Source organism: Mastigoproctus giganteus, chromosome 5, assembly GCF_048544385.1.
Source record: "Mastigoproctus giganteus isolate SK-2022 chromosome 5, ASM4854438v1, whole genome shotgun sequence".
NCBI classification, from domain to species: domain Eukaryota; kingdom Metazoa; phylum Arthropoda; class Arachnida; order Uropygi; family Thelyphonidae; genus Mastigoproctus; species Mastigoproctus giganteus.
Genome location: NC_143579.1, coordinates 175,084,916 through 175,110,324, shown reverse-complemented (window position 1 = coordinate 175,110,324; position 25,409 = coordinate 175,084,916). Strand labels below are relative to the sequence as shown.

General features: G+C 34.2%; 2 protein-coding genes across 3 annotated transcripts in view; one reads left to right on the top strand and one right to left on the bottom strand.

Annotated features, from left to right (window-relative positions):
- Nucleotides 1-16,187, top strand: part of LOC150085862 (uncharacterized) — a 140,882-nt gene extending 124,695 nt beyond the window's left edge. For both annotated transcript variants that reach the window (XM_090374276.1, XM_090374275.1), the window contains exon 4: nt 15,683-16,187. The gene's annotated coding sequence lies outside the window, so the exon portion shown is untranslated. The remainder of the gene's footprint in view (nt 1-15,682) is intronic.
- The window catches only part of LOC150085861 (uncharacterized), a 273,976-nt gene continuing 253,949 nt past the window's right edge, over nt 5,383-25,409 (bottom strand). Inside the window, exons 10-11 of the mRNA XM_090374719.1 lie at nt 22,530-22,685; nt 5,383-5,526 (exon numbers count right to left, since the gene is read on the bottom strand). Of these exons, the coding sequence (XP_090230845.1) occupies nt 5,383-5,526; nt 22,530-22,685 (300 nt within the window). The remainder of the gene's footprint in view (nt 5,527-22,529; nt 22,686-25,409) is intronic.

The window sequence follows — 25,409 nt, the reverse complement described above, 5'->3', positions numbered from 1 at the left end:
AACTTGAAATTACAGTTGACTTCCAATGCTATCATAACATAATTTCATAATAACATTGAAAATATTCTATGGGAAATATAAGATGATTACTATTCCATTCCCTCCCCCACACACAGAACAATTATAATATGAAAGGCAGTATACTTTCCTTAAACAATGGATTCAGGTGAAAAACATATGTGAATTCCACCCCCCCCACTATGAATAGCTGAAGACTTTTAGAAAGCTTTCCATGTGACTGATCATCTATAAGGGGAAATTATGAATTTCTGATATGTGAAACAAATGGTAGAAGCTATGAAAGCATCACAACGGCATTTGACTCTTAATTGTAAGCAGCAGCACTACCTGAATGCGTGATATATTATTCATGTCAAGGAAGAAAATGTCTGTCAGGATTTAAAGATTGCTTAGGGGTAAATGCAGCATGAGACCTTAAACTTAGGCCAATGCTGGTTTATCACTCATTATTATTATTAGCCATATGGTGCAAGGAAGCCTGAGGCTTATGCTGCACCAGCCAAAAAAAAAAAAATTTCTCTAGTACCCAGAGAGAAAGAGTCAGAAGTAAAAGGAAATCACCAAGAAAGAGAAGTATGATGATATACGGCTCAGGACCCTGGGTGTGCCAAGCCCATACTGATCAGATGTGAGTCCCTGGGGTTAAATGGTTACCTGAGGTCAAAGTTGTCTATTCTTTAGACAGAAAAAAATAAGAAAGCCTAGATTACACAGTTATTTAAGAATGCTATGTGTGGATTATTTTTGCTCATCTGTCAGCTAATTTGGCACCTGAAACAAATAGTTCATATTGCACCATACAACTTAAAATATATTTCATTTTGTGCCCACAGCAGAAATATGCCTGGCACTAGCACCCCCAGCTGTCTATGGTTTGTTATGGCCCTGTTAACTATTAGTAAAGACTGCACTGAAAATAACCTTCTAGACAAAGTGCTACTAGTCTTCTTGGATAATAGGCCATCCATAAGGTGTAGAAGATTTGTCTGAAAGCAAAGTGAAGATTTGTTTTCATACCACCAAATACAACTGCACTGCTGCAATCAGGGTGTCACAGAAATTTTCAGGCATTATTACCCTAAGCATTTTCCATAAAAATTAGTGAAACTGAAAACGTAGAGGCTCCAACTCTAAAAATTTTTTAAAAGAATTCAATATCCCTCAAGTCTCATTGATAAAGCTTGCAATGAAGTTTCCAACTGTATGGCCAGAATGCTGACAAACTTCATATTTGAAGAAACTGCAGAGCAAACCCAAGCTGAGACTGTACAACTAGGCAAACAGTTAGTTTTAGGGAGTTGGAGAAAGATCATTTTCAAGAATTAATTGCTTAATATAATGAGACATTGACAAATCATATGAAATTATTTATTTAGAATAAACTAATAGCTTAGCGGATTGAAACCAGAAGGGGTGATAAAACAGAAACCAAGCAGATCTCTCAAAGCACAGGATCTTGAATCAGTTTTCAAGCATTTAGAAACAGTAAAGATCATTGAAACAAATGATCTTGTCCCTGAATGAAGTGGTAAAGTGAGTGAAATTTTTCACCCCCCCCCCCAAGAAAAATAGAGAAGACAGAAAATCCACAAATGAATCATCAATAAAGTTGAATAGCCAAAAACAAGAGTTCATATTGATACCTTCTGAAGCCTATTCACAGAAGCAAAAAATTTCAAGAAAGTAAGCCTTACATTTTAACTGTTTCACTGAATATTTTTAATATTCTTCTGTTTATTCCCTATATTTATGATACCAATAATTGCTCAAGTAATATCAAAATATGGATTGTTTTTTTTTTATGTTCAACAATGGATTATCTATTTAGAGCATTGTATTTATGGGAAAATAACCCTTGATAAGTGTCATTTTGCTTAATGTCCAGCCTCCACATAACCGATCAAAGATATAAACTGAGGATACCTATATAAAGGATACCTGCATCAAAATAGTATATTAAATAATAAATACTTAATACCCATTAAAAGCCTAATAAATGCAACTGATTCTTAAAGATATTTATAAATATATTTTAATATGGAAAAGTTAAGCATCTTCCATTTTAATTACTTCTGTAGGAGTTAAAAATAATTAATAAAAGATAAAAAAGCAATAGACAAAAATTATTAAATTTCATTTCAGTGCTATTTATTAACCAACTAGATTATCCCCCCCCCATTATAAGTATTATTCAGTACAGGGGGTTCCTAGTATCCAAATATTCACAGTTATGAGTTGTCGCAAATAATACATAAAAAAATACAACATAAAATATAACAGTATCTATATACTTTGTAGCACCCCTACTTCACACGTCTATTTCTGTCCCACTCTTTCTGCAAGTGTCCTGTTGACTGGACTCCCTCTACTTATGGTCAGTTTCTTGCTTACTGTTGTTTGGAATAGACACGTCTGATATTTTTAATAAGTTTTATGTTAAGTGAGTTTTTTATTTTCTTATTTTTATTAACCATACATTCAAAGTGAAGTGCTGGTGATAAAACATCACGAAAAAAAAAAAAAAAAGCAAAAGTTATGGTTTAGATGTTAAATTACAAATTATAGTAGTAGAAGTGGAGAACGAATAATCGATATTGTGTGTTCCTCTGAGATAACAATTCACACCATACTAAATAATGAAGGGGATATTGAAAGCAGAGCAAAGAATATGATTCGGCATTCTGAGGTTAAATTGAAGAGAAAAAGGAGTGATGTGCTATTAGAGATTTTATGGAAAGACGACTACCGATCTGGATAGAAGACTTATCAACAACACACTCCTGTAAACTTAGCACTCATACAAGAAAAGGCCTTAAGCTTATACAAGGATATACAGAAAGGGAATGGTGAGAATGCAGCCAAAAATCTCAAAAAAATTTAGCTCTTTGTTGTTTGGTTTTTGGGAGCATTAGCAACTAAGGCCATATTGCTCCGGGGATATGCGGTGGTCATTCCCTGATCTTTCTGCATCCTCTGTATTTGGTTTATTTTTAGTATCTAAGGGTTGGTGTCATTGATTCCAAAAGTGGTACAGATTCAAAAATGCCAAAGTTCAAGGAAATTCAAATCTGCAGAATCTTATCCTTTAGAATTTAAAAGACTCATTGAGGAGGGACAAATAGTCCTATTTAAACTTCCAAAAATCTCCAATGTTATTTTTATTGCTTGTATCGGTTTCAGAAATTAATTTTCTAAATGTAAGTCAAAGGCAATAAGCCTTCAAAACAGCAATAACTCCTTAGTCCATGAGTTGCATTAGTGACGTTGTTCATGTCGGTAAAAATATAATCTTAACATTAGGGCACATGCCAATGTTATGAGCTATGGCATTGTCTACAATAAGAGGGATCTTGTACTCTATATTTGAATCCTTGCAATATCTTTTCACTTCAAGTACAAAAAAAATTAACTAGTCATGGAATATTTCTTTTGTAATCCATACTTTTCGTTGGGACTTCCATATCACCAGTAGCAAACTTTTTGGTATGCTTTTTAAAGCTCTCAGATTTTCACTCCTGTAGACTCTAGAGCCGTTACTCCTGTAAAGGCTCTAGTTTTTTTTTGCTATTTGCATTTCTGCCAACAAGTAAAGTTATGCGATCTTTTGACACCTTGAAACCTTTTCTTTGATTGATATGTATGTCCTTTGGCGGCATTTGCTTCCAATTTAATCCAGTTTCAAAACCTGATTAAATTGGTTGCAAAAGAAACAGGATTCCATGAAGTTGATGATGAGGATATTGCACAATTTTTTTTATGAAAACCCCAAACGAGAGGTATTAGAACCTATAGTACTTAGTACCATGCTTGGGTTGGAGGTTGAGTTGACAACTGCTTGAATCAAGTGCAAAACCACTTACAAATGAGAAGCTAGCAGAATTAGACCAACTACCCACAGAAGAAGAGGAAGCCAAAAATGATAATGCAATGGAATCACCAAAGGATAAGGAATTGGAAATTAAAGAATTAAAGGAAGCCCTTGAGAAAATTGACCAAGCACTTGAATATTTTTGTGAGAACGTCCCTCTTCATGATCGTGCAGCAAAAGTTAAGTGCAAAGTTAAAGACATAACTAAATGCTAAGACACAATTTTATCTGAAAAAAATATGGCAATAAGAACAAATGACTGGATTCATTCTTTATTTATAAAACAAAAAAGTGTAACTTCAATAAACTTAACCTTACACTGCTCAACATATTATAATAAAAAATGTCTAATAAAATAATTCTCTCTTTTTATTTCCTTCAATCCATTTTTCACTATGTACATGCATATCATGAAAATTTGGTCCCTGTTTTAAGTGGAATTTTCTTAAACCAATTATCTGCAGATAATGAGAACCCCCTGTACTAATCTAACCCACATGAACTGAAATAATTTTAAAAGCAGTATAACACTTACATACACACTATAATAAAACAGCCATGGCGTTTTCAATGGGTTAAAATAATAAATAAATAAACAAGAAAAGCAAATGCACCCAGTATGAATAAACATTTTATTAGGTGTGTAGCTGCTTATTTCTTATTCAATATGGTTGAAACCACCATAGCTATTTTTTTTTAATTCAAACAGCCATAGCTCTGTTAAATATTTAGAATTGGACACACACTATATATATCTTTTTTATTATTTATTTATTTTTTTAAATTGCTTTCAGATTCTGAAATTATCTTAAAAGTATGGCCTGCATGAAACACACTGTATTACATGGATTACTGAAATAAAATATCCAACATCGTAGAATTTGGCTAAAAATAATCAAAAACTTATTTGCTTAAGTTACAATTTAATTTTATTATAGAATCTGTAGGATCACAAAATAAATCTTGATACAGAGATAAACACTGATAATCAAAAGTGTGGATACATCAACTGTAGAGACAACATAATGCAAAATAGGCTTTCATGACATGATCAAAAGAGTATTATAACTTCTGGTAGCTGGTGAAGTGCAAAGTTATTTATGAAGTTGCTATAATATTTCACAATTTCCAGACATATCATATTTTAATTGTGACATCAGCACTAGTCAGTAATTCCTTTCTCATAAATGCTTTGCTTTATCAGCATAACGAGAGTAGCAGCTTTTTCTCTCTCTTCTTTGGTCTTATTTCAGATAATAATAGGCACTTCTCTTATGGACACTAACTTTTGATTTCTGGCACTAATAATTCTTCAAAGTGAAAATGATAATATGGCCATGAGTTTTAAAGCTATAGTTTTTTTTTTTTTTTTATGTTCCCAGAACAAACAAATCATTTCTACTGAATTATCTCTTCAAAACTACATATGATTTATGACTGACACAGTATATTTTTAACTATATACATTATATTAATAAAATAATTCTTATGTATCAAACCAGAACAATATCATTTTTATCACTTTCATCCACAGCACTGAGTGAACCATATTCTGGAAGTGATCCTTTACTTAATAGGCTATATACATTTTTCAAAGGTTCACAGGAAGATACCACATCTGGAATATCTTCAAGTATCTGTGAAGAAAAAGAAAAATAGCATACACAAACTAGACATTTCAGCTAACATAGTACTTTATGTTTACTACAATATAAACAAATACAGAAATTCTGAAATCCAGCTCACTTACAAACCAGTTAACTGCTAGGTTCAATTTTAACATGAATGGACATGTGGGACAGATTTATATCCTGACATTTAAATGTATATATACTTTTGCACATATATTTTGAAATATTTTGAATATATTTTTAAATACATTTTTTTTTTCTGATGCACAACTCCAAAATCTGATTTTCACACCTCAATTGGCTGATCGCATGGCTGATTTTCACACCTCAATTTTTAGAAGCATGTAATGTGACCATTAGACACCTTTCGCTATATATTTTTTTTCCTAGTGAAACAGTAATATAACCATAGCAAAAACAAGTATATTTACAGCAAAAAAAGTTACTTAAAAACTTAACTCTCATAACATAAGTGGATGTGTGGGACACTTTAAATATAATTTTTTTCTTATTGGTCAACAGTTATATATTTTAGAACTAAATCTTAAAATATTTTCACAATGTTAATAGTTATTAAAAAAATTGTCAACCTAAATTATTTTTATAGCACAATGTTTAGAAAGCTAATGGAAGAAATAGCATAAAGGCTTAATTTTCAGTACTCACCTCAATTGATCTGCTTTGTTATATGATGTTAAAATGGAATAGGATTAAAACTAATTAAGAAATCTGGTTAAAATTAATAAATATAGATGGAAACATTAAAAAATCTGTGATTAAAAGTAACCAGGAAGGAGAAGTGCACATCTTATTCTTGGTTGTCTTGTATAAAATATTAAAGTGAAGGTTAAATGCGGCCAATAGTTGTAACTAGAGACGTTCGTATAGATGTCTTTAGTTGGCAATGATAGATTGTAAGGAGAATTGTGTATTTAAAGAGTCCTGATTTCCCTTGATGCATTGCAAAACATGTAGGAACCTCACGCATGACAGGTTCCAGGCTGGTGAAAGATTTGTCAGAAGTTTTGTGTTCAAAACATTAAGATTAGTATAGTGAAAGATTTTGTAATTGGATTTTAAAGTAATAATAGGAACGGCTGAATTGATTAAGAGGGTTGTGGTTATGGAGATGAACATGTTGAGTGAGTTCGGTGCTGACGTGATCAGGTTTGAAACTATTATAGTGGTAGTATGCACGTGTTGGAAGTCTTTATTGTACCGCATTAGCATTAGTTGAGGCATATGATGCAAGAAAGCAAGCTTATACAGGATCAGCCAAAAAAAAAAAAAAAAAAAACCTTCCCATTTCACCCATCCGATCACTCCAAATGTTTGTCTAGTTCAGCTTTTTTTTTTTTTTTTTTTTTTTTTATCTATCAACTTCTACAACAACAGATGGAAGTCTTTTCAAGCAATCAACTACCTGCTTGCTAAAGGCAATCTTCCACACATCTGTTCTACAACTGTCTTTATGCCCTCTGTTCTACAACTGTCTTTATGCCCACTCAGGTTCTTAGTCTGAGCAAGCAGAAGTATCCTGTCAGCACTGAGCCAGCTCAAACCATTTAAGGCCTTATACACCTTGATCAGAGATCACTTCACAGGTGCCTAGTCTCCAGTTGCTGCAACTTGCAGAACTTAAGCCTTTCTTTGTAAGCGCACCCCTTTGTTTCTCTCACCAATTTTGTTGCCCTTCTCTGTACTCATTCTAGCAACTCTACATCCTTCCTAAAATGAGGCTGCCAGACCTGTATACAGTACTCAAGGTGTGGCCTGACCATTGCCTTATGCAAAGGGATAATCACCTTGTCTCTGCTAGCTAAATTCCTATATATCATTAACAAAACTCCATGACCTGCTCTGTCTGCCCTGCTCAGAAAACTTCATATCTGACTGCACAATTACCCCAACGTCTCCTGAGTGTAGTACCACACAGTTGGTATGTTTCTCTTGGATTACTACTACCCATATGGAGTGCTTTGCATTTCTCAATGTTAAGCTTCAGCTGCCACTTCTCAGCCCATCTGCCTAACTTTTCTAGATTCTGTTGCAGTAGCATACTGTCTTTAATGTCATTAGCAACGCTGCCAACCTTTGTATCATCTGTAAACTTGGACATTAGGCCTCATATACCTTCGTCAATATCATTGATAAATACAAAAAACAATGGGCCGAGCACCGAACCCTGGGGGACTCCGCTAATAACATTAGTCCACATTGAGCAATGTCCATTTATTACCACTCTCTGCCGTCTTCCACTCAACCAGCCCTTTATCCCTTGCAGTAACTTGTCTTTAATGCCATATCGCTCCAATTTGTACAAGAGTCTTCCATGTGCAATAGTATCAAAAGCTTTCCTGAAATCCAAGTACAGTAGACTCTTGATTTTCCGGAATAGATGGTAAAAAACAAATCGTGGATAATCGATTTCCCGGTTAATCCAAAAATACAAAAGTTCCCAACATACGTAAGAGATATGTTCCAGGACTTCTTACTTCGTCGAGTTTTACGTTGTTGTTTGTTATTTGGTTTTTAGGAGCATTAGCAACTAAGGCCATATTGCTCTGGGATATGCGGTGGTCATTCCTTGACCTTTTCGCATCCTTCGTATTTGGTGGTGATGGGCTCGAACCCCGGTCTAATCAAGAAGCGTGTGCTACGCACTGCTGCTCCTTCCCACCTGGCTTCGAGGCACAGAGTTTTACATAACTCGGGAATGACTAATAACATATTGCTACTATATTATTATTGACAAATCTGAATTCTGCGCAATGCTTGTTAATGTTTGGCCATTTTGATACATCCTTATTATAATGATTCCTTAGAGATTTAATAGATGCACCATTTTCAAACTTTTGAATAATTTCAAGTTTTTATTTAACTGAAAAAGCAACTCTTTTGCGTTTACCCATCATTTTCCAGATTTCTAAACAAAAAAAAAAAAAAGGGGGGGGGGGGGGGAAATTGCTATTAAAAAAATCCCGATATCCCTGACATAAATAACAAAACAAAATTCGTCCTGTGCAGTACTACACTCAGGATATTGGAGAATGAAAAATACCTGGGGGTGATTGTGCAATCAGATATGAAGTTTTCTGACAGTGTAGACAGGCTGCCAGAGCAGCTCATGGGGTCTTGTCAATGATATACAGGAATTTTGCTGGCACGGATAAGGAAGTGATTATCCCTTTGTATAAGGCAATGGTCAGGTCACACCTTGAGTATACTGCATACCCTGGACACCTCATTTTAGGAAGGATGCATAGCTGCTGGAAGGAGTATAGAGAAGGGCAACCAGATTAGTCAGGGAAACAAAAGCTTAAGTTCAGGAAATTGCAGCATCTGGGGACTAGGCATCTGCAAGGTTTGTTATTGTTATTTGGTTTTTAGAAGCATTAGCAACTAAGGCCATATTGCTCCGGGATATGCGGTGGTCATTCCCTGACCTTTCCGCATCGTCCGTATTTGGTGGTGACGGGCTCGAACCCCAGTCTAATCGAGAAGCGTGTGCTACGCACTGCTGCTCCTTCCCACCTGGCTTCGGAGGCGCCTATCTGCAAGGTGATGTGATTGAGGTGTATAAGGCTTTGAATGTTTGAGCAAGTTCAGTGCTTATGGGATTCTTCTTCTTGCTCACATTATGCACTTGAGGGGGCATAAAATCCAAACTGAGAAAAGACAGTTGCAGAACAGATGTGCAAAAATTTGCCTACAGCGAGCAGGTGGTAATTGCTGGAACAAACTTCCATCTGTCGTGGAAGATGATAGCTTTAATAAATTCAAGGAAGAACTGGACAAGCTTTTGGAGTGAATAGATAGGTGAAATGGGAAGGTTTTTTTTTTTTTTTTTTTTTTTTTTTTTTGGCTGATTCTGCATAAGCGTGCTTTCTTGCACCATATTCCACTACTAATGCTAATATTTGATTTGTGCATGCATGTGTGAGCAAGCACATATTATTCACTTTATTTTTCCTAACAATTTCTTCCTCAAACTTAGATTGCAAACTGACTGAATTCCAAAACAATATAACAATTGTGCTTTAAATTTGTCTTTAAATTAATCTATTATTCTTCTAAATAAACCCAGAAAATTTAATTAATTACTAGAAAACTATATTTCGAAATAACTGTATTTTCAAAGACTACTTACAGAGATAAAAATGCTAGCATTACCTTCTTTCTGTTTCTGCATATTCTGTCCACTGCTGCTTTACGATTTACTTAAAATTGGACATTAGGCCTGATATACCTTCATCAATATCATTGATAAATACACAAAACAATGGGCCCAGCACCAAACACTGAGGGACTCCGCTAATAACATTAGTCCACATACAGCAGTGTCCATTTATTTACTGGCTGAACATTATATTATAGTTCATAGTTCATTATATTATAGTACAGGGGTGACACCAAAGGTTTTTGCAATCATATAATTTTATTAAAGTTACAAACTTCAAATCTTTACAGTTTTTCAAAGTATTCACCCTTAGCATCTATACAAATTTTCATGCTTCCAAACCTTCTAAATCAATGCAGTTTGACCATTCTTCTTTGTAGATTACATTTATTCCATCGATGGAGGCCTCAAAAGCTTCTTCATCCCTCTCAAATTTTTACCCTTTGAGCAGAATTTTGACTTTTGGGAATAAAAAGAGATCATGAGGTGCTAAGTCTGGAGAATAAGATGGATGGGTGGGTGCTCATTAATTGAACACCAGAAGTAGCTAAAAAGTCTAATGTCAGAGCTGAAGTGTGAACCCATTGTCATGGTGAAGCAAGATCTCTTTAAATTGTTTTTTGTGGTCCTGTTCTGAATAATTTTTAACACTTTGGAAAAATATTTACAGTCAAATCTTGTTAATGCAAAGTTCAAGGGACCTAAATTTTCATGTTTTGTAATAATGAGGTCCCCCAAAAAGTGTCAAAATTTTACCTTTTTTTTTTTTTTTTTTTTTTTGCACATATTATATATATATATATATATATATATCTAAGAATAATAATTAAATAAATAAAATTAATTTAACTTAATAAAATAAAAAAAATAATAAAAACAAAAGCCTTGTCTAACAATACAGTAATAGGAATAGAATCACACTCTTTAAAGATTTTATTTTATTTGTAAGATAAACTAAGAGAAAAGCAATTAACAGAAATGAAAATATTGTACAGTATATATTTTGATGTATACAATAATTTAGTATCACAGTAAAAAGAATTAATCTTAATATAAAAGGAGACATACAATCCATTAAATTTTTCATAAATTAATCTAATTTAAAGAAAGAATCCAATGTTCTTTGCACAGTTTTTGTCATATATGCATTTTTAACTGCAACACAGACATTGTCAAATGCAATAGCTGTCTCTTTATCAACGGTAAACATTTGCAGGCCAACACATTCTCTATTATGCTCAATGCATTTTGGCATCTTTTTTAGATGGCAGTGTGTGCGCTTCTTCTCTTCTGGTGTTGCGTAGCTGTAGTAGAAACTACATCCTATACCTTCAAAAACTCGTCAAATGCACCAACAAAATCAATATGCTCTTTCAAATTCCTCCATTCCTCAATGTTGCTATCACATTTGTCTGGACCATGTTTTTTGATGATATTACCTCCAAAACCACTCTTTCTGAAGCAGTTGATTATTACACTTGATGGAATACTGTCCCAAGCAGTAACAAGATTACGGATACATCCAAGACATTCAAATTTAGCTCTAATTGTTCCATCCCTCCTATATTGAGGATCAAGTATCTTATTAGGAAGGCTCTATATGCTCTCTTGTGGTTATGAATAATGCCTTGATCCAGTGGCTGCATAAAACTGGTGGTAATGGGAGGTTAAAAATAATAGCCGAATATTTGTTAACTTAAGTGTCTTGGCACTTAAGTTAAACGATCTAGAATCATTAAAATGTTCCTTTTTTTCTGAAGCCATTCATTGGTCCAATTTTGATAACCAAGACTGAAAAATTTTGACTGTAAGCCAAGCACTTCTAATACCCTCATAATCACAGGGAAGTTGATTAACTTTAAATCATCTTGGCTTGGAAAACTTATAAATCACAAGTGGGCATAGTTTTGTATTGCCATTTCAATTGCAGCATAACAGAACACTGAGCCTTTGTTTACTTAATTTTCCACCATAACTCGAAAAGCAAATGTTTTGTTTGGACGCAAATTATAAAATAAACCTGTCTCGCCAAGATTAAAAATATCCCTTGCCTCATATTTTTAAAGAATGGACTGTGCAGAACACAACCAGTCTGTAGCCCTTTTTTTTTTTTTTTTTGTTGACTAATCCAGACTTGCCGCAAACATTTCCCGAAACCAAGTTATTCCTGCCCTTAAATCTTTGAAGCCGGCTACTGCTGCATTTGAAATCACATTTTTTGCAAAATCGGACCTGATATTGGCAAATTAGATGCATGTATTTGTTGGTACCACTCGAAACATTTTGTTTCAAGCTCCTCGTGTTTTGAACCAGGATTTCTTTTCCTGTTTTTTTATCCCTGCTCCAGTGTCACACACTTCAAGTTTTTTTTTTTGGTTTTTCAGTAGGTACTGGTGTAACAATTGCAATTGACCTTAATCCCATGGAGAGCAAGGGAATGTATGTAAACAACTTAGAAAAACTGTTTTTATCAATGTTTAACAATGATGTTTTTCAGAGTGCACTTATGTTGTAGCTAGCATAAACTGGTTTTGTTTACACAAAAATAATTTCTAACAAGTTAGTGCCATCCTTCAGGAAGCAGGGAACCAAGTGGCTAGAGGCAATATTCAGACAGCCGTGCCAAGATCTGTATTAAACGTACAAAATAATTTATTACTCATGGGGTGAAAACGAACTTTGTAATACATATTAACCAAAATTTGTAATAAACGAATATATTTACATAGAAAAGTCTATCCTTTTGCAGGGGAATGGTATGAGCTTTATATAAACAAGTACTTTGTATAAACCGAGTTTGTATTAACTTTGTATTAACGAGATTTTATAGCAGTATACCACTCACTGGTGTTAGTCCTTCGACCTTCTAGCTTTACAATTTCTAAAAATCCACTTTTTCTGAAGAAACAATGACCATTTGTTTTTCAACACATCTGGCTCAGTGAACTGTCTTGGGTGGAGAGGTTGTTTGAGAGCACTGAATGGTTGATTATTGCTTTGTTTCTGGATCAAAATTGTATATCCAAGTTTCATCACCTGTAACAATAATAGCCTTGGATTTGCATTCAAACTTTAAATTAAATTAAACTAAATGCTGATGGCATTTTTACTCTTTCTCAGATGACACAAAACGAGGTATTAATTTAAATTGAAAAAGAATGGTTGTAGAACAGATGCATGGAAATTTACCATAATACAAAGGGTACTAGGAAAGTTTTGCAATATGACGCAACAATGAATCACAGGAAGCTGCTTGTTGCTGCATGTTGAGACATGTTCATACGTGCATAGTAGCCGCTGCGCCAAGTCGATGGGCTCGGTTATTCATTAGTAGTGAGAGTGTAAAGTGCTTGCGATGGCATCGTGGTCACGAAATGAGATAAGGACAGTTTTGCGGTATAATTTCGTGCGTGGTTTAACCATAGACCAGTGCTTAGAAGAAATGACTCTTGCACTAAATGATGATTGTCCACATCGTACAAAGATATTCAGGTGGTATAGAGAATTCCAAAGGGGAAATTTCACTCTGGAGGATTCTGAGAGGCCGGGAAGGCCACGAACGTCAGTTACGGAGGAAAACGTTACTGCTGTGAGGAAAATGCTCGACGAAAACAGGCGAGTGACCTACCAACAGATAGAGGATACTTTGGGCCTAAATGCACCAGCAATTCGTTCGATTCTGCAAGATCATTTGCACGTGAAGAAACTTTGTTCTCTCTGGGTGCCGCATCAACTGACTGAAGAGCAGATGACACGACGTGTGACTTGGTGCCGGGAGATGTTAAAAAAGTTTGATAAGGGACAATCTCGGTATGTGAACAACATCGTGACAGGTGACGAGACTTGGCTGTACTATTACGATCTGCCGACCAAGGCTCAAAACAAAGTTTGGGTCTTTGATGATGACGACACACCCGTAATTGTCAGAAAATCCCGATCTGTAAAGAAGAAAATGATAGCTGTATTTTTCAAATCGAGTGGAATTGCGGAACGTGTCGTTTTGGACACGCAGAAGACAGTCACAGCTAAGTGGTATACTGAACAATGCCTGCCTAAAGTCATTGGAGCTATGAAGAACCTGCGGCCAAAGTCAAGAATGGACACCTGGTACCTCCATCACGATAATGCTGCAGCTCACCGCGCCAAAGCCTGCACCGAATATTTGACCACGACAGGACTGAAACTTCTGGAGCACCCTCCCTACAGTCCAGACCTTGCCCCCTGCAACTTTGCACTGTTCCCGCATGTGAAAATGAAGCTAAAAGTGAGGCGGTTTTCCAGTGATGAGGACCTTCTACGGGCTTGGGACAACGAGTGTGCTTTACTCCCTAGTGAAACTTGGCAGAACTGGTTTAAAGATTGGTTTCGGAGGATGGAGAGGTGTATTGAATGTAGAGGAAATTACTTTGAAAAATTAAATAGACAAAGCTGTATTGCAAAACTTTCCTAGTACCCTTTGTACTACTATGGTAAATTTCCATTAAACCTCCATAACACACACACAAGTTTACACATGTGTGTGTGTGTGTGTGTGTGTGTGTGTGTGTGTGTGTGTGTGTGTGTGTGTGTGTGTTATGGAGGTTTAATGGTGCATAAGCTGCTGAGGCTATAGTGCGCCTAAGTTTACACATGTCACCAGTTTCCTGCATTCAGTGAGTTTTATATAATAGCATTAGTAGAGGCATATGATGCAAGAAAGCAAGCTTATACAGCATCAGCCAAAAAAAAAAAATCCCATTTCACCCATCCATTCGCTGCTCAAAAGTTTGTCCAGTTTTTCTTTGAATTTATTTAAGCTATTAACTTCCACAATGGTAGATCTATTCTACAACTGTCTTTCCTCAATTTGAATTTTTTTATGTCCCCTCAGGTGATTAATCTGTGCAAGAGGAAGAATCCCATCAGCATTGAGCTTGCTCAAACCATTCAAGGCCTTATATACCTCAATCAGATCACCTCGCAGGTGCCTAGTCTCAAGAGGCTGCAATTTGCAGAACTGAAGCCTTTCTTGATAAGAGCACCCTTTGTTCCCCTGACCAATCTCATCATCCTTCTCAGTACCCATTCCAGGAGCTCTATATCCTTCCTAAAATGAGGCCTCCAGACCTGTATCCAGTTCTCAAGGTGTGGCTTGACTACTGCCTTTCACAATGGGATAATCACCTCTTTATTCCTGCTAGCAAAATTCCTATATATCATTGACAAGATCCTACGAGCTGCTCTGGCAGCCTGTCTGCATTGCTCAGAAAACTTCATACTTGACTGCACAATTACTGCCAGACTTTTTCATTTTCCACTACCCATATGCAGTACTTTGCATTTGTCAATGTTGAAATTCAATTGCCATTTCTCGGCCCATCTGCCTAATTTTTCTAGATCTTGTTGCAGTAGCTTACTGGCATTACTGTTATTAATAGAGACCTGCATTCTGCAATAAATGCAAAAAATTTTCAATAAATGCCACATTAATGCAAAAATGAAGAATTCCTTTAAAAAAATGCGGATTCCTTAAAATATTACCTTTTCTATCAAGGTAAGTACTTAATTTGACATAAACCATAAATTAATTATTCTTTATGGTAAACAGTTTCCAACCATTAAGACATTAATGCACTCTGATTGGCTCCTTCCCTTCTAATTTCACCTTCTTTAGAGTAAGTAGGTCTGGAAGGCATAGGTGGCAGAAAAACTCTAAAAGGAAGTCCCTATGTAAGTTCACTTAGTGTGCTTGTATGACACAAGCACACTAAGTGAACTGTTATTGTTGGTGTTTAAAAACGTTTTATATGAACAATCTTATTTTCTAAGTTATCCTGATTACTGCAATATTTCATGTAATTAGTATGTTATGTACCACATGTAAGGTAAGTTTTCTCGATAATAACCATGCTCATAATTTCATTGTGTAAATAAAGATCATTAAATCATTGTTCATTAAAATTTTATTCAGTAAAAATAATATGAAAATATTTATTTTTCTAGTAATCCTAACATCATGGGGTGTACGCAAATTGAAATTCTTGAGAGAGCAGCAAAATTCAAAGGAGAAGACTTTTACATAAATGATGAGAACATTTTGATGTGCAAACATTGCAATTGTTGAATAGACTGGAAGAAGGATCTTGACAAACACATCAAAAAGTGTTCATCAATTTAAGTGACCATTGAAACCTTCCATCACCTAATCTCATAGTCGCCAGTCAATAACATGGATTTTAGATGCCAGGGAACATGTGGAGGAGAACGCGTCTGCTTTTATTCAATTATTCGAGACAATATTAATGTGCCTCAAAGCAAACATTCCTCTGGATGATCCTACAGTGTGGCAATATTTCAACAAATATGTACAACGCTCTGGGGACCTACCATATGCGGACTATTTAAGGAGGAAATATTTGCCAATTTGTGGAGCAAGCATTAAAGTAGCAATTAAACAATATATCAAAGATAAACTTATAGTGATAGTAGTAGATGAAACATCAGATAAAAAGGGGTGCTGTGTATTTGTGGTTTTATTTAAAACAGCGTTACCATCTTGCGAAAAAAGTATATTTAGTGTCTTGCAGTTTTTTAGAGACTGCAAATGCCATCAAATGTCAAGTTATTTTCGACACTTTAAAAGAGTATGATATTTCTTATACAAATGGTCTTGTTTCTGATTCAGTATCATATATGATATCTTTAATAGGAAATCAAATTTTACATTTACGGTGTTTAAGCACACAAAATTAGTTTAGTAGGAAATATTTTTATGAAGGAATTAAAATCTCAATGAAGTAATAATCAAAATAAAAATGGTATTTCTGAATTCACGAAAAATGAAGTCAAAGTATATAAAATTTTTGGATAGATCCACATCTTTCCACAAAATTATTTTCAAGCCCAATAATTACGTGTTGGAAGCCACGGTTCTGTTTGGTGAAATATTTATCTAAATATTTCACCAAACAGAACAATATGAAAAATATTTAGATAAATATTTCAACCCATTATTTGATTTCTTCTAAAATTCTGATAGCATACATTGTACAACAGAAAAAATAATAGAAATATATGAATTTATCCATCAATAAGGGCTGAATGTAAATATGTAAGTGAAATTTGTGATAAATTCATTTCTTTATTGATTCATTAGAAGGATCTAATTATCTAATATGCTCACTTATTATGAGAAGGAATCAACTGTATTAAAAACAGACTAAAGAATAATGTAGATAGTATTTTCCAAGCAGAAACTTCAGAATTACTAAGTAATGTGCACGAAAATAAAATATATTTACATAGCATTCTGAAGTCAACTGCTATGAAATGCATATAAAAATTATATTAAAAATTATATGGCCATTAATGAAAGATCCAACAACAATGAGCAAAATTATTTAGTAAAATACTTTCCTCCCCCCCCACCCCAACTTGACAAATATCAATGTATTGAAGGGTACAAACAATTTTTTTGATCAAATGATTTAACATTAAATATGTCTCAAAACCAGATATTCTTCAGTTATTGTTGGTCATTGAAATAAAGTATGAAGAATTTGGAAATGCAGCAATTAAATTAATATGGTGCCCAGTCAAAATAAAGTTTGTAAGTGCAATATTTTTGAAATTAAACAGAATATTATTCAATATTGTTCATAGTTAAAGTGTTGATGGGGAAAGATACTTTAGCACATACAATTTAGTTGTAACTAATCAAGGTACAAATTTGAAGGAAAGCTCCATTGAAACTTATACAGTGCTTTCCTTTAATTTTTTGATTCATAATAAAGATGCCAAGTAGATGCCAAAATTGGATTTGTTTTGCTCCAAAATGCTAAATTTAAATATCAAAATACTAAATTTAAAATTTTTTTGCTAAAAACATGGGTTTATAGTCATTAACCACTCTGTCAACCTTTGTATTATCTGCAAACTTAGATAAGCCTGATATATTTTCATCATTATCATTTAATAAATAGAGAACAACAATGGGCCCAACACCAAACCCTGGAAGGACTCCACTCATAACATTAGTCCACAAACAGCAGTGCTTAGTGATTACCACTTTCTGCCTTCTCCCACTCAACCATCCCTTTATCCATAGCAGTAACTTGCCCTTAATGCCACACTGCTCTAATTTGTATAGAAGTCTTTTATGTGCAGAATTATTTTTTGCATCCAGTTCCTTTGTCACTGCATCATAGTATCCAATCAAATTGATCAGACAAAATTTTCCCTTAACAAATGTGGTCTGTAAATGCATATAACTGTAGTCAGTCCAGTCTAGATGGTCCTGCATTACTTCTTTAATGAATAACTCCATTATTTTCGCTGGAACAGAAGTTAAGCTAACAGGTCTGTAATTACTTGTCACTCTTTGATCCCCCTTTATGAATTAGGGATACATTCACACATCTCCAGTCCACAGGAATTTCCGCTGAATCCAAGAATGCTCTCATAATTATGGCTAAGGGTTTACTTACCTTCTTTGCTGCCTCCCTTAATATAACTGGATAGATTCCACCCACCCCAGGTGCTTTTCTTGTTTAACTTCAACTATTTCTCTTCCATTTCCCTCTCAGTTATTACAAAATCATTTAGTTCCCTGTTTTGTCTCATCTGCTCAAAGATAACATGGTCTACAACAAAAGTGCTAGCTGAAAATTCATTTTTAAAACTTCATTTAAAAATAAAGTTTGTAAGTGCAATATTTTTGAAATTAAACAGATTATTCAATATTGTTCATAGTTTTTTTACAGGTTTAGAGTCAGAATTTTACAGGTTTATAGTTAAAATTGAAAGATCTACACTTTAAATATTAATATGCAATTTTCAAAGTCAGTTTAGATTTCACATATTCTTATTGTAACCTGTTATTAGTAATATTAACTAAAATTGTGGCATTGACCTAAAATTGAACACTAGGCACAATTTTAATAACCTTTCTTGCTCATTCCAAAAATAGTGAATAGAACACTATCTAGATCACATAATTTTCCTGATGGGGCTGTCTGAAGGTGTGCTTTGGAGAGAGAATAGCTAGTTCCTCTATAGGAGGCCTGGGCAAACTACGGCCCAGCAGAGTCTGCATGCGGCCCACATCTGCTTTTTGTGTGGCCCGTGTCATGCCGTCATTTCAGTAGTAACTTTATCCAGATAATGAATACTATCATGATCATATATTACTATCATACTACAATAAATACAATGGAATCAGCAGTGATAGCTGTATGCTATCAACAGTTGTAAATTATCAATACAATACTATCTTCACAATGCTATGACGGAACTTCCAAAAAATACTGTTTGACAAAATTGCTGAGTAATTGTTGTAATTGTGTGCATGTGGAACAATAGGGACGTGAATCCATTCTTTCTACCTTCAGTTTGGGTCAGACAGTCATGTAGTATGGAGCTCGTCGCTCACAGTAACCGTGTTCTCGTGTGTGGATTTACAAAGTTTATATAAAAAATCAGTGTGATGAAATTGACTGTGATTAGGCGAGTGGATTACCACCTAGTCGGATCAGTCGGCGATCGCTAACACATGCTTTGTTTTCTCGGTTGAATTGACGTTTTAAATTATTTTGTGATATTCTGATTTATCTTTTGAACTTGTGACAAGCTTATCTTATTAAATTATAATTTGAGCATACTTTGACTTTTTGTTTGAATTTTGTTATCCCTGTATATTTCGTAAAATTAGTAAAAAATGAAAAATCGAGAATGAGTGTCATACATTTAATGAGGAATGGAAAACTAAATATTTTTTCACAGGCATTAAAAATAGAGCTGTGTGTCTCATTTGCAATGAAAGTATTTTGGTTTTTAAAGAATATAACATTAAAGACACTACACAACTAAACATCCTATGCATGGAGAAAACTTAACTGATGATGCAAGAAAAGCAATGTGTGTTCAACTCATTAGGGAATTATCTCTACAGCAAAATGTTTTTTTATTCGACAAAATGATGAATAGGAAGTAAGTTATATCATACTAGCAAAATCGTAAAAGCATGTAAACCATTTTCAGATGAATAGTTCATTAAGGAATGCACGTTAGAAGCTAGTACAACGTTATGTCCAACTATGAAGTCTAAATTCCAAAACATAGGTTTGTCTTGGCATACTATAGCTCAATGCGCTGAAAATATCGCTGATAACTTGGTAGAGCAACTATCAGTGGAGTGGTATTCCCTGGCTCTCGATGAAAGTACCAACATAAAAGGCATGGTTGCTAATATTCATTCACGGTTGTAACAGCGCTTTTGGAATTGTCGAGGAGTTGTTATCCAATGCAAGACTGCAACAACTGGATCAAATATTTTTGAAAAAACAGAAAATTGTCTAAAGAGGTTTAATTTACCCTGTAATAAAATTATTAGTGTAACAATGGACAGTGCGCCATATTTGACTGGTAAAAATAACAGATTATTGAAATTGATTCAAGACAAAATTAATGAGACTGATCCAAAACACAAAATAATACCAATTCATTGTATTATTCATCAGCAAATCTTATGCGAAACTGTACTCAAATGTGGAGCACATAACCACACCTATTATAAAGATTGTAAATTTCATTCGATTCAAAGGATTAAATCACTGACAGTTCATAAACTTTCTAGAAAAGCTTCAGTGTGAGCATACCAACGTACCTTATCATAGTCACGTAAGGTGGTTAAGTTTATGAAACACACTTCGTAGAGTATGGGAGTTGAAAGATGAAATATTATTTTTAGAAATGAAAAATAACTGCAATTTCACCGGGCTTAATGATGAAGGTTGGATCTGAGATTTTGCTTTCACAGTGGATATTGTTACACACCTCAATATATTGAACAAAGAGCTACAAGGGAAAAATAAATTCGCACACTATATAATAATCAGTTTGAATTCTTTCCTTTTTAGACTGTGCTTGTTTTCTTGCCAATTGAGTTCTAAAAACCTGGTCCATTTTCCTACAATGGCATCTCTAAGAAATATTTCAGAAATAAAATTTGTTGGTTATAATAACATCAATCAAAAACTTAACTGAACAATTCGAGACCAGATTCCTCAACTTTCAAAAAGTTGAATCATATTTATCAATTGTGCGGGATCCATTCTCTTCAAGCATTGATAATGCACCTGCTGAAGTTCAGCTTCAGCTCATTGATTTAAAATGTGACTCCAGCATACGGGAACTTCATAATCAGAATGATATTAGAGAATTTTATAAACATTCTTGACCCAAAAAAGTTTTGTAACCTGAAAAATTTGGCCAGAAAAATGGTGTCAATTTTTAGTTCCACCTGTAAGTGTGAATAAACATTCTCTGTAATGAACATTAATAAAAACAAACACTGAGCATCCCTGACAAACACTAACTTTCATTGTGTTCTGAGAGTTGCTACTTCAAAATTAATACCCACTGGAATAAGATGATTAACAGCTTCATAAATCCCATTAAAATAAAGTTGTTAATTTATTTATATTTCTTGCTTCTAAAAATCTTGATAAATCTTGTTGAGGCCAACTACAAGGTGACTTTCTCATCACTGCCAGATAAAGCCTACATCCACAACAACTGTGGCCCGCAAGCGCTCCCATGTCTTGATGCTGCCCACTTAAAAAAACAAAAAAAATTGAGGATGGTTTAGGCACTTCATTTTAGAGAGGTTTTACTATTTTTTTTTTAACCTTGTCAATGCAAATGGGGAGGAGGTTATTTCTAATATTTTAGATCGGTAGTGCATAATTGTCAGTAAAAATTGAGAAATGTTAAGAAACATATCTGATATGTTGATATTTAAATATATTTAAATTAGTTGCCAATTCTAATGCATATTCATAACAGATACACACTTCTAGCATCATCTTGGTCCATATCAGGGATGTTCATAAACTAAATAAATAAATAAAAATACCAGGAATCTTGCAGTTTGAGGCTTTGCCACTTGCTTATTGAAAGATAAATTTTGAGATCCTGTTTTCTAGATTACAGGAAACTGCTCTGAATGCTTACAGTATGATAAATCATACTTCAGTCATCATGGATCATTCACCAAATCTAACTTCGACAACTGTCTGTTATATGTATCCATGTGATATTCTGCATACATGGAAATGAGTTTCAATCAATCAATGAATTCAGCTCAATCTTATTTGCTGTTGTGATGTTTGATATTTTGTGATGCAAAGTTCATTACATATCAATTCTCTTTCTTTTCACACTTAAAATTTTGTAGGATGGCCATACAACTATTCTGTCAATAGAAAATGCCAATTCACAGATATCAAATTATGACAATGGTTCAAGGGTGATTGCTCACTGTATACAATAACAAGGCATCAAGATTTATTTAGATATTTAATTTTTATTTCTATATCCACAGGAATAAAATATACCTTGGCAATATATCTCAAAATAATCTTGGGCAGTTGGTCAAAATCTGGAACACTGCATTTAACCTGTCTATTGTTGAGTGAGTTCAGTGTGCAACTTTTACTGCCAATGAAGTTTTTTAGGAGTATTAATTTAATTCATATTACAAACTGTACAATCATGTAACCTCTGATTTCTACTCATAGTAAATCTGGCAGAATGAATGACCAGTCAATACATCAAAATATATATTGACTGGATATGTCCTTGCCTTTCTTCCCCTTTCTCATATGCCCTTAAACTCACCATTTATGCACATCTTTGAGAATATAATCCCCTTGAAAAAGGCAAGGACCTGCTATAGTATCTAATATATTAAATATTTTGTTAGAAGGTGTAAATATTTCATTTGAGATCCCTTGAATTGTACCAATGCAAACAAATTATAACAATTTCCATCATGTGATATATTTCCTACCTCAAATGCTCTTTCAACAATCTTATCTATGTGTTGTAGCTCTGTAACAACTTTCTGGTAATTTTCCTCTAGGCATTTCTGGTTTCTTGCTGCTTTTTGAGCAACAGTCTGTAATAACTGTTCTTTGCTAGCAACTGATTCTTTTAACTTTGTTATCTGAAACAGATGTACAAGGAATTAAAATTGGAATATTTCTGTAACTAAGAAATCTGATTCCTTCCTGCCCAATATAAGCTAGGGATTATCAAACCATAAAAAAATCTGAATGATATTGCATTCTTTAAAATATGTTAAAATTCTAGTTTTATTAATTTCATAGTGCAAAAGGTGCTGTATTTTTCTCCTATGCTATATTATTGTTATAATATAATAACAATATTGAAAAAAAAAAAAAAAAAAAAAAGTTGTGGCTTATTACACTGACCAACAAAAATAAAAAAAAATTTTTGTTTATACCTCTGGAGCAAAAGTTGCAGATTCTAAAAGAAATTGATCTGCTGATTCCAAAAAAATACAAAAATTATGTTCTCTCACATCTCCATTGAAAGATATCCTGAAATTTAAGTAACTTAACAAATGACCAATTTTAAATATCATACATTAATACACATGCTATCTTAAAAATGAGTCATTCATTTTAAAATACTTTAATCAAACATGAAATGTATACATTCTACTTCCTTAAAAATGTTTCCTACCCAGAGTTTTTCATATAGTCCTTTTTGCTTTCCCTCCTAAGAAACTAGCAGAAGTCTCCCATCGTGGCAGTATCCCAGAAACCTTGATGGTGCTTTTCCTTCATGGATATGTACTGATGAAAGATTCCCCTTGCTCATCACATCTCAAAAAATTTTGAGGGAAAAATTTAGACGGGAATAAAAAAAAAAAAAAAAAAAAAAGAATTTTCAAAGATATTCAGTAGCCCATATCTTTATATTATTGCAGTAAAGGTGACACCAGAGGTTTGTAATTATCTTATCTCCTTTTTCCATGCACTTTTTGACGTTAAAAACATTTTTACCAGAGTTATGCATCTCCGTAGCCAGGTGGGAAGGAGCAGCAGTGCGTAGCATATGCTTCTTGATTAGACCGGGATTCGAGCCCGTCACCACCAAATACGGAAGATGCGGAAAGGTCAGGGAATGACCACCGCACATTCCCGGAGCAATATGGCCTTAGTTGCTAATGCTCCTAAAAAAACCAAATAACAACAACCGGAGTTATCTGGAAAAAAAAGCATTACGTTACCTAGAAATCGTCACGAAACCCAATGCGCATGCGTTGTATTCGTTGCGTGCAATGATGCAACAAGTACAACACATGCGCCCAAGAAAACTCAATTGTATGTAACAAGTACAACTGAGCAGTGACACACTATGTTATACTGTTATATCAGCATAATGATTAATACGTGAGTGACTGTGCCAAAATCTACAGCCCAGCATTCGAAGGAATATCGTGAAAGAAAGGGAAGTTGGACAGATATGTGAATCCAGGTGAAATTCAACAAGAATGTTTCATGAAACTAGTGTTTCAAGAAAAACTAGTGTGCAAACCCATTTGGATTTAATTGTAATGTTTGTGATTGTTTATGGTTTCAATTAGATTTGAAATCATTTCCAACAACTTCATATGAATTACAGGAAACCCTTGATTAGTGCGGTTAATGAATCCTTGAAATATACCGCACATATTAAAACCGCACTAATCAAACTTAAGAAACAATGGGAATAATTATAATGAATCCTTGAAAATTATGAAATTGTAAAAATATATTTTTTCTTACTCAATACGTACCTATAATGCACTGCATAGTTCTTAAATTATTAAGGAATAAATTTAAAAAAAGATAGTATGATTTAAATTTTATTTTTTGCAAAAAAAACTTATCTAACTTCAATTGAACAGTGGTGGCTTTCTTCCTTTCCTCCGTGATTTTGCGATAACAATCAATTTGCTTATCTAACCCTCAACGAACGTTCATGCTTCTCTCTGCATCTGGATCAATCTCTAGTATGAGTTCTTTTGCTTTTTAAAGTGTATTAAATAGTTCAAGTTTTTTGAATGAAATTTCTTTGGGAGCAAATTGCTTTTCTTCTGCTTCATTTTCGTCTTCTTCCTCGTATGCACGTTGATGCTCAATTTCAAGAAGATCGTCGTTACTTAAGTCTTTTGAATGCAATTCCAATAATTCTCTAACGTTTTCTGAATCTACTTCCTCAAAGCCGAGGTCTTTTCCAATTGTAGTAATTTCATCAATAACTTTGTTGACAGGATTAATGAAACCGCAAAAATCATTTGCGCATTCAGGCAAAAGATTCTGCCAGACAGCTCTCATGCAGCTGTTCGTCATTTCTTTCCACGATTTGTGTATGTTCTCAACTGCTTCTTTAATATCATAATATTAAAGAAGTTTAATATTAAGAATAAAAGAATATGAGTTACCAGAGCAAATTTCAATTTCAGAGTGGTATGGGGTGCTGCTGTCGAGCATTTTGGAGTCCATTCCCATTCATTTAAGTTAGAAGACCCTGGTGAGTGCGTGTCACGTATTTGCCGCTTTAGGCGCCGTTGTGAGTTGCCAAGCACCGCAAGAAAAAAACAGCGCACTAATCAAATTTGATAACGCATATATTAAGGGGATAGTATCAAAAAAATTTTTCGCACTAATTAAAACCGCATTGTTCAAAACCGCATTAATCAAGGGTTTCCTGTACTTCAAAATGAATTTCATTTACAAGTGAGTACTTTTATGACATGTCATACACCAATTTAGTATACCAACTATGGCCACATCCTACTCATTTGCCTCTACTGTATGTTGTAACTGAGTGTTTGATATCACCACAATTACCCTTTATGCAAATTCGTTTACGTTAT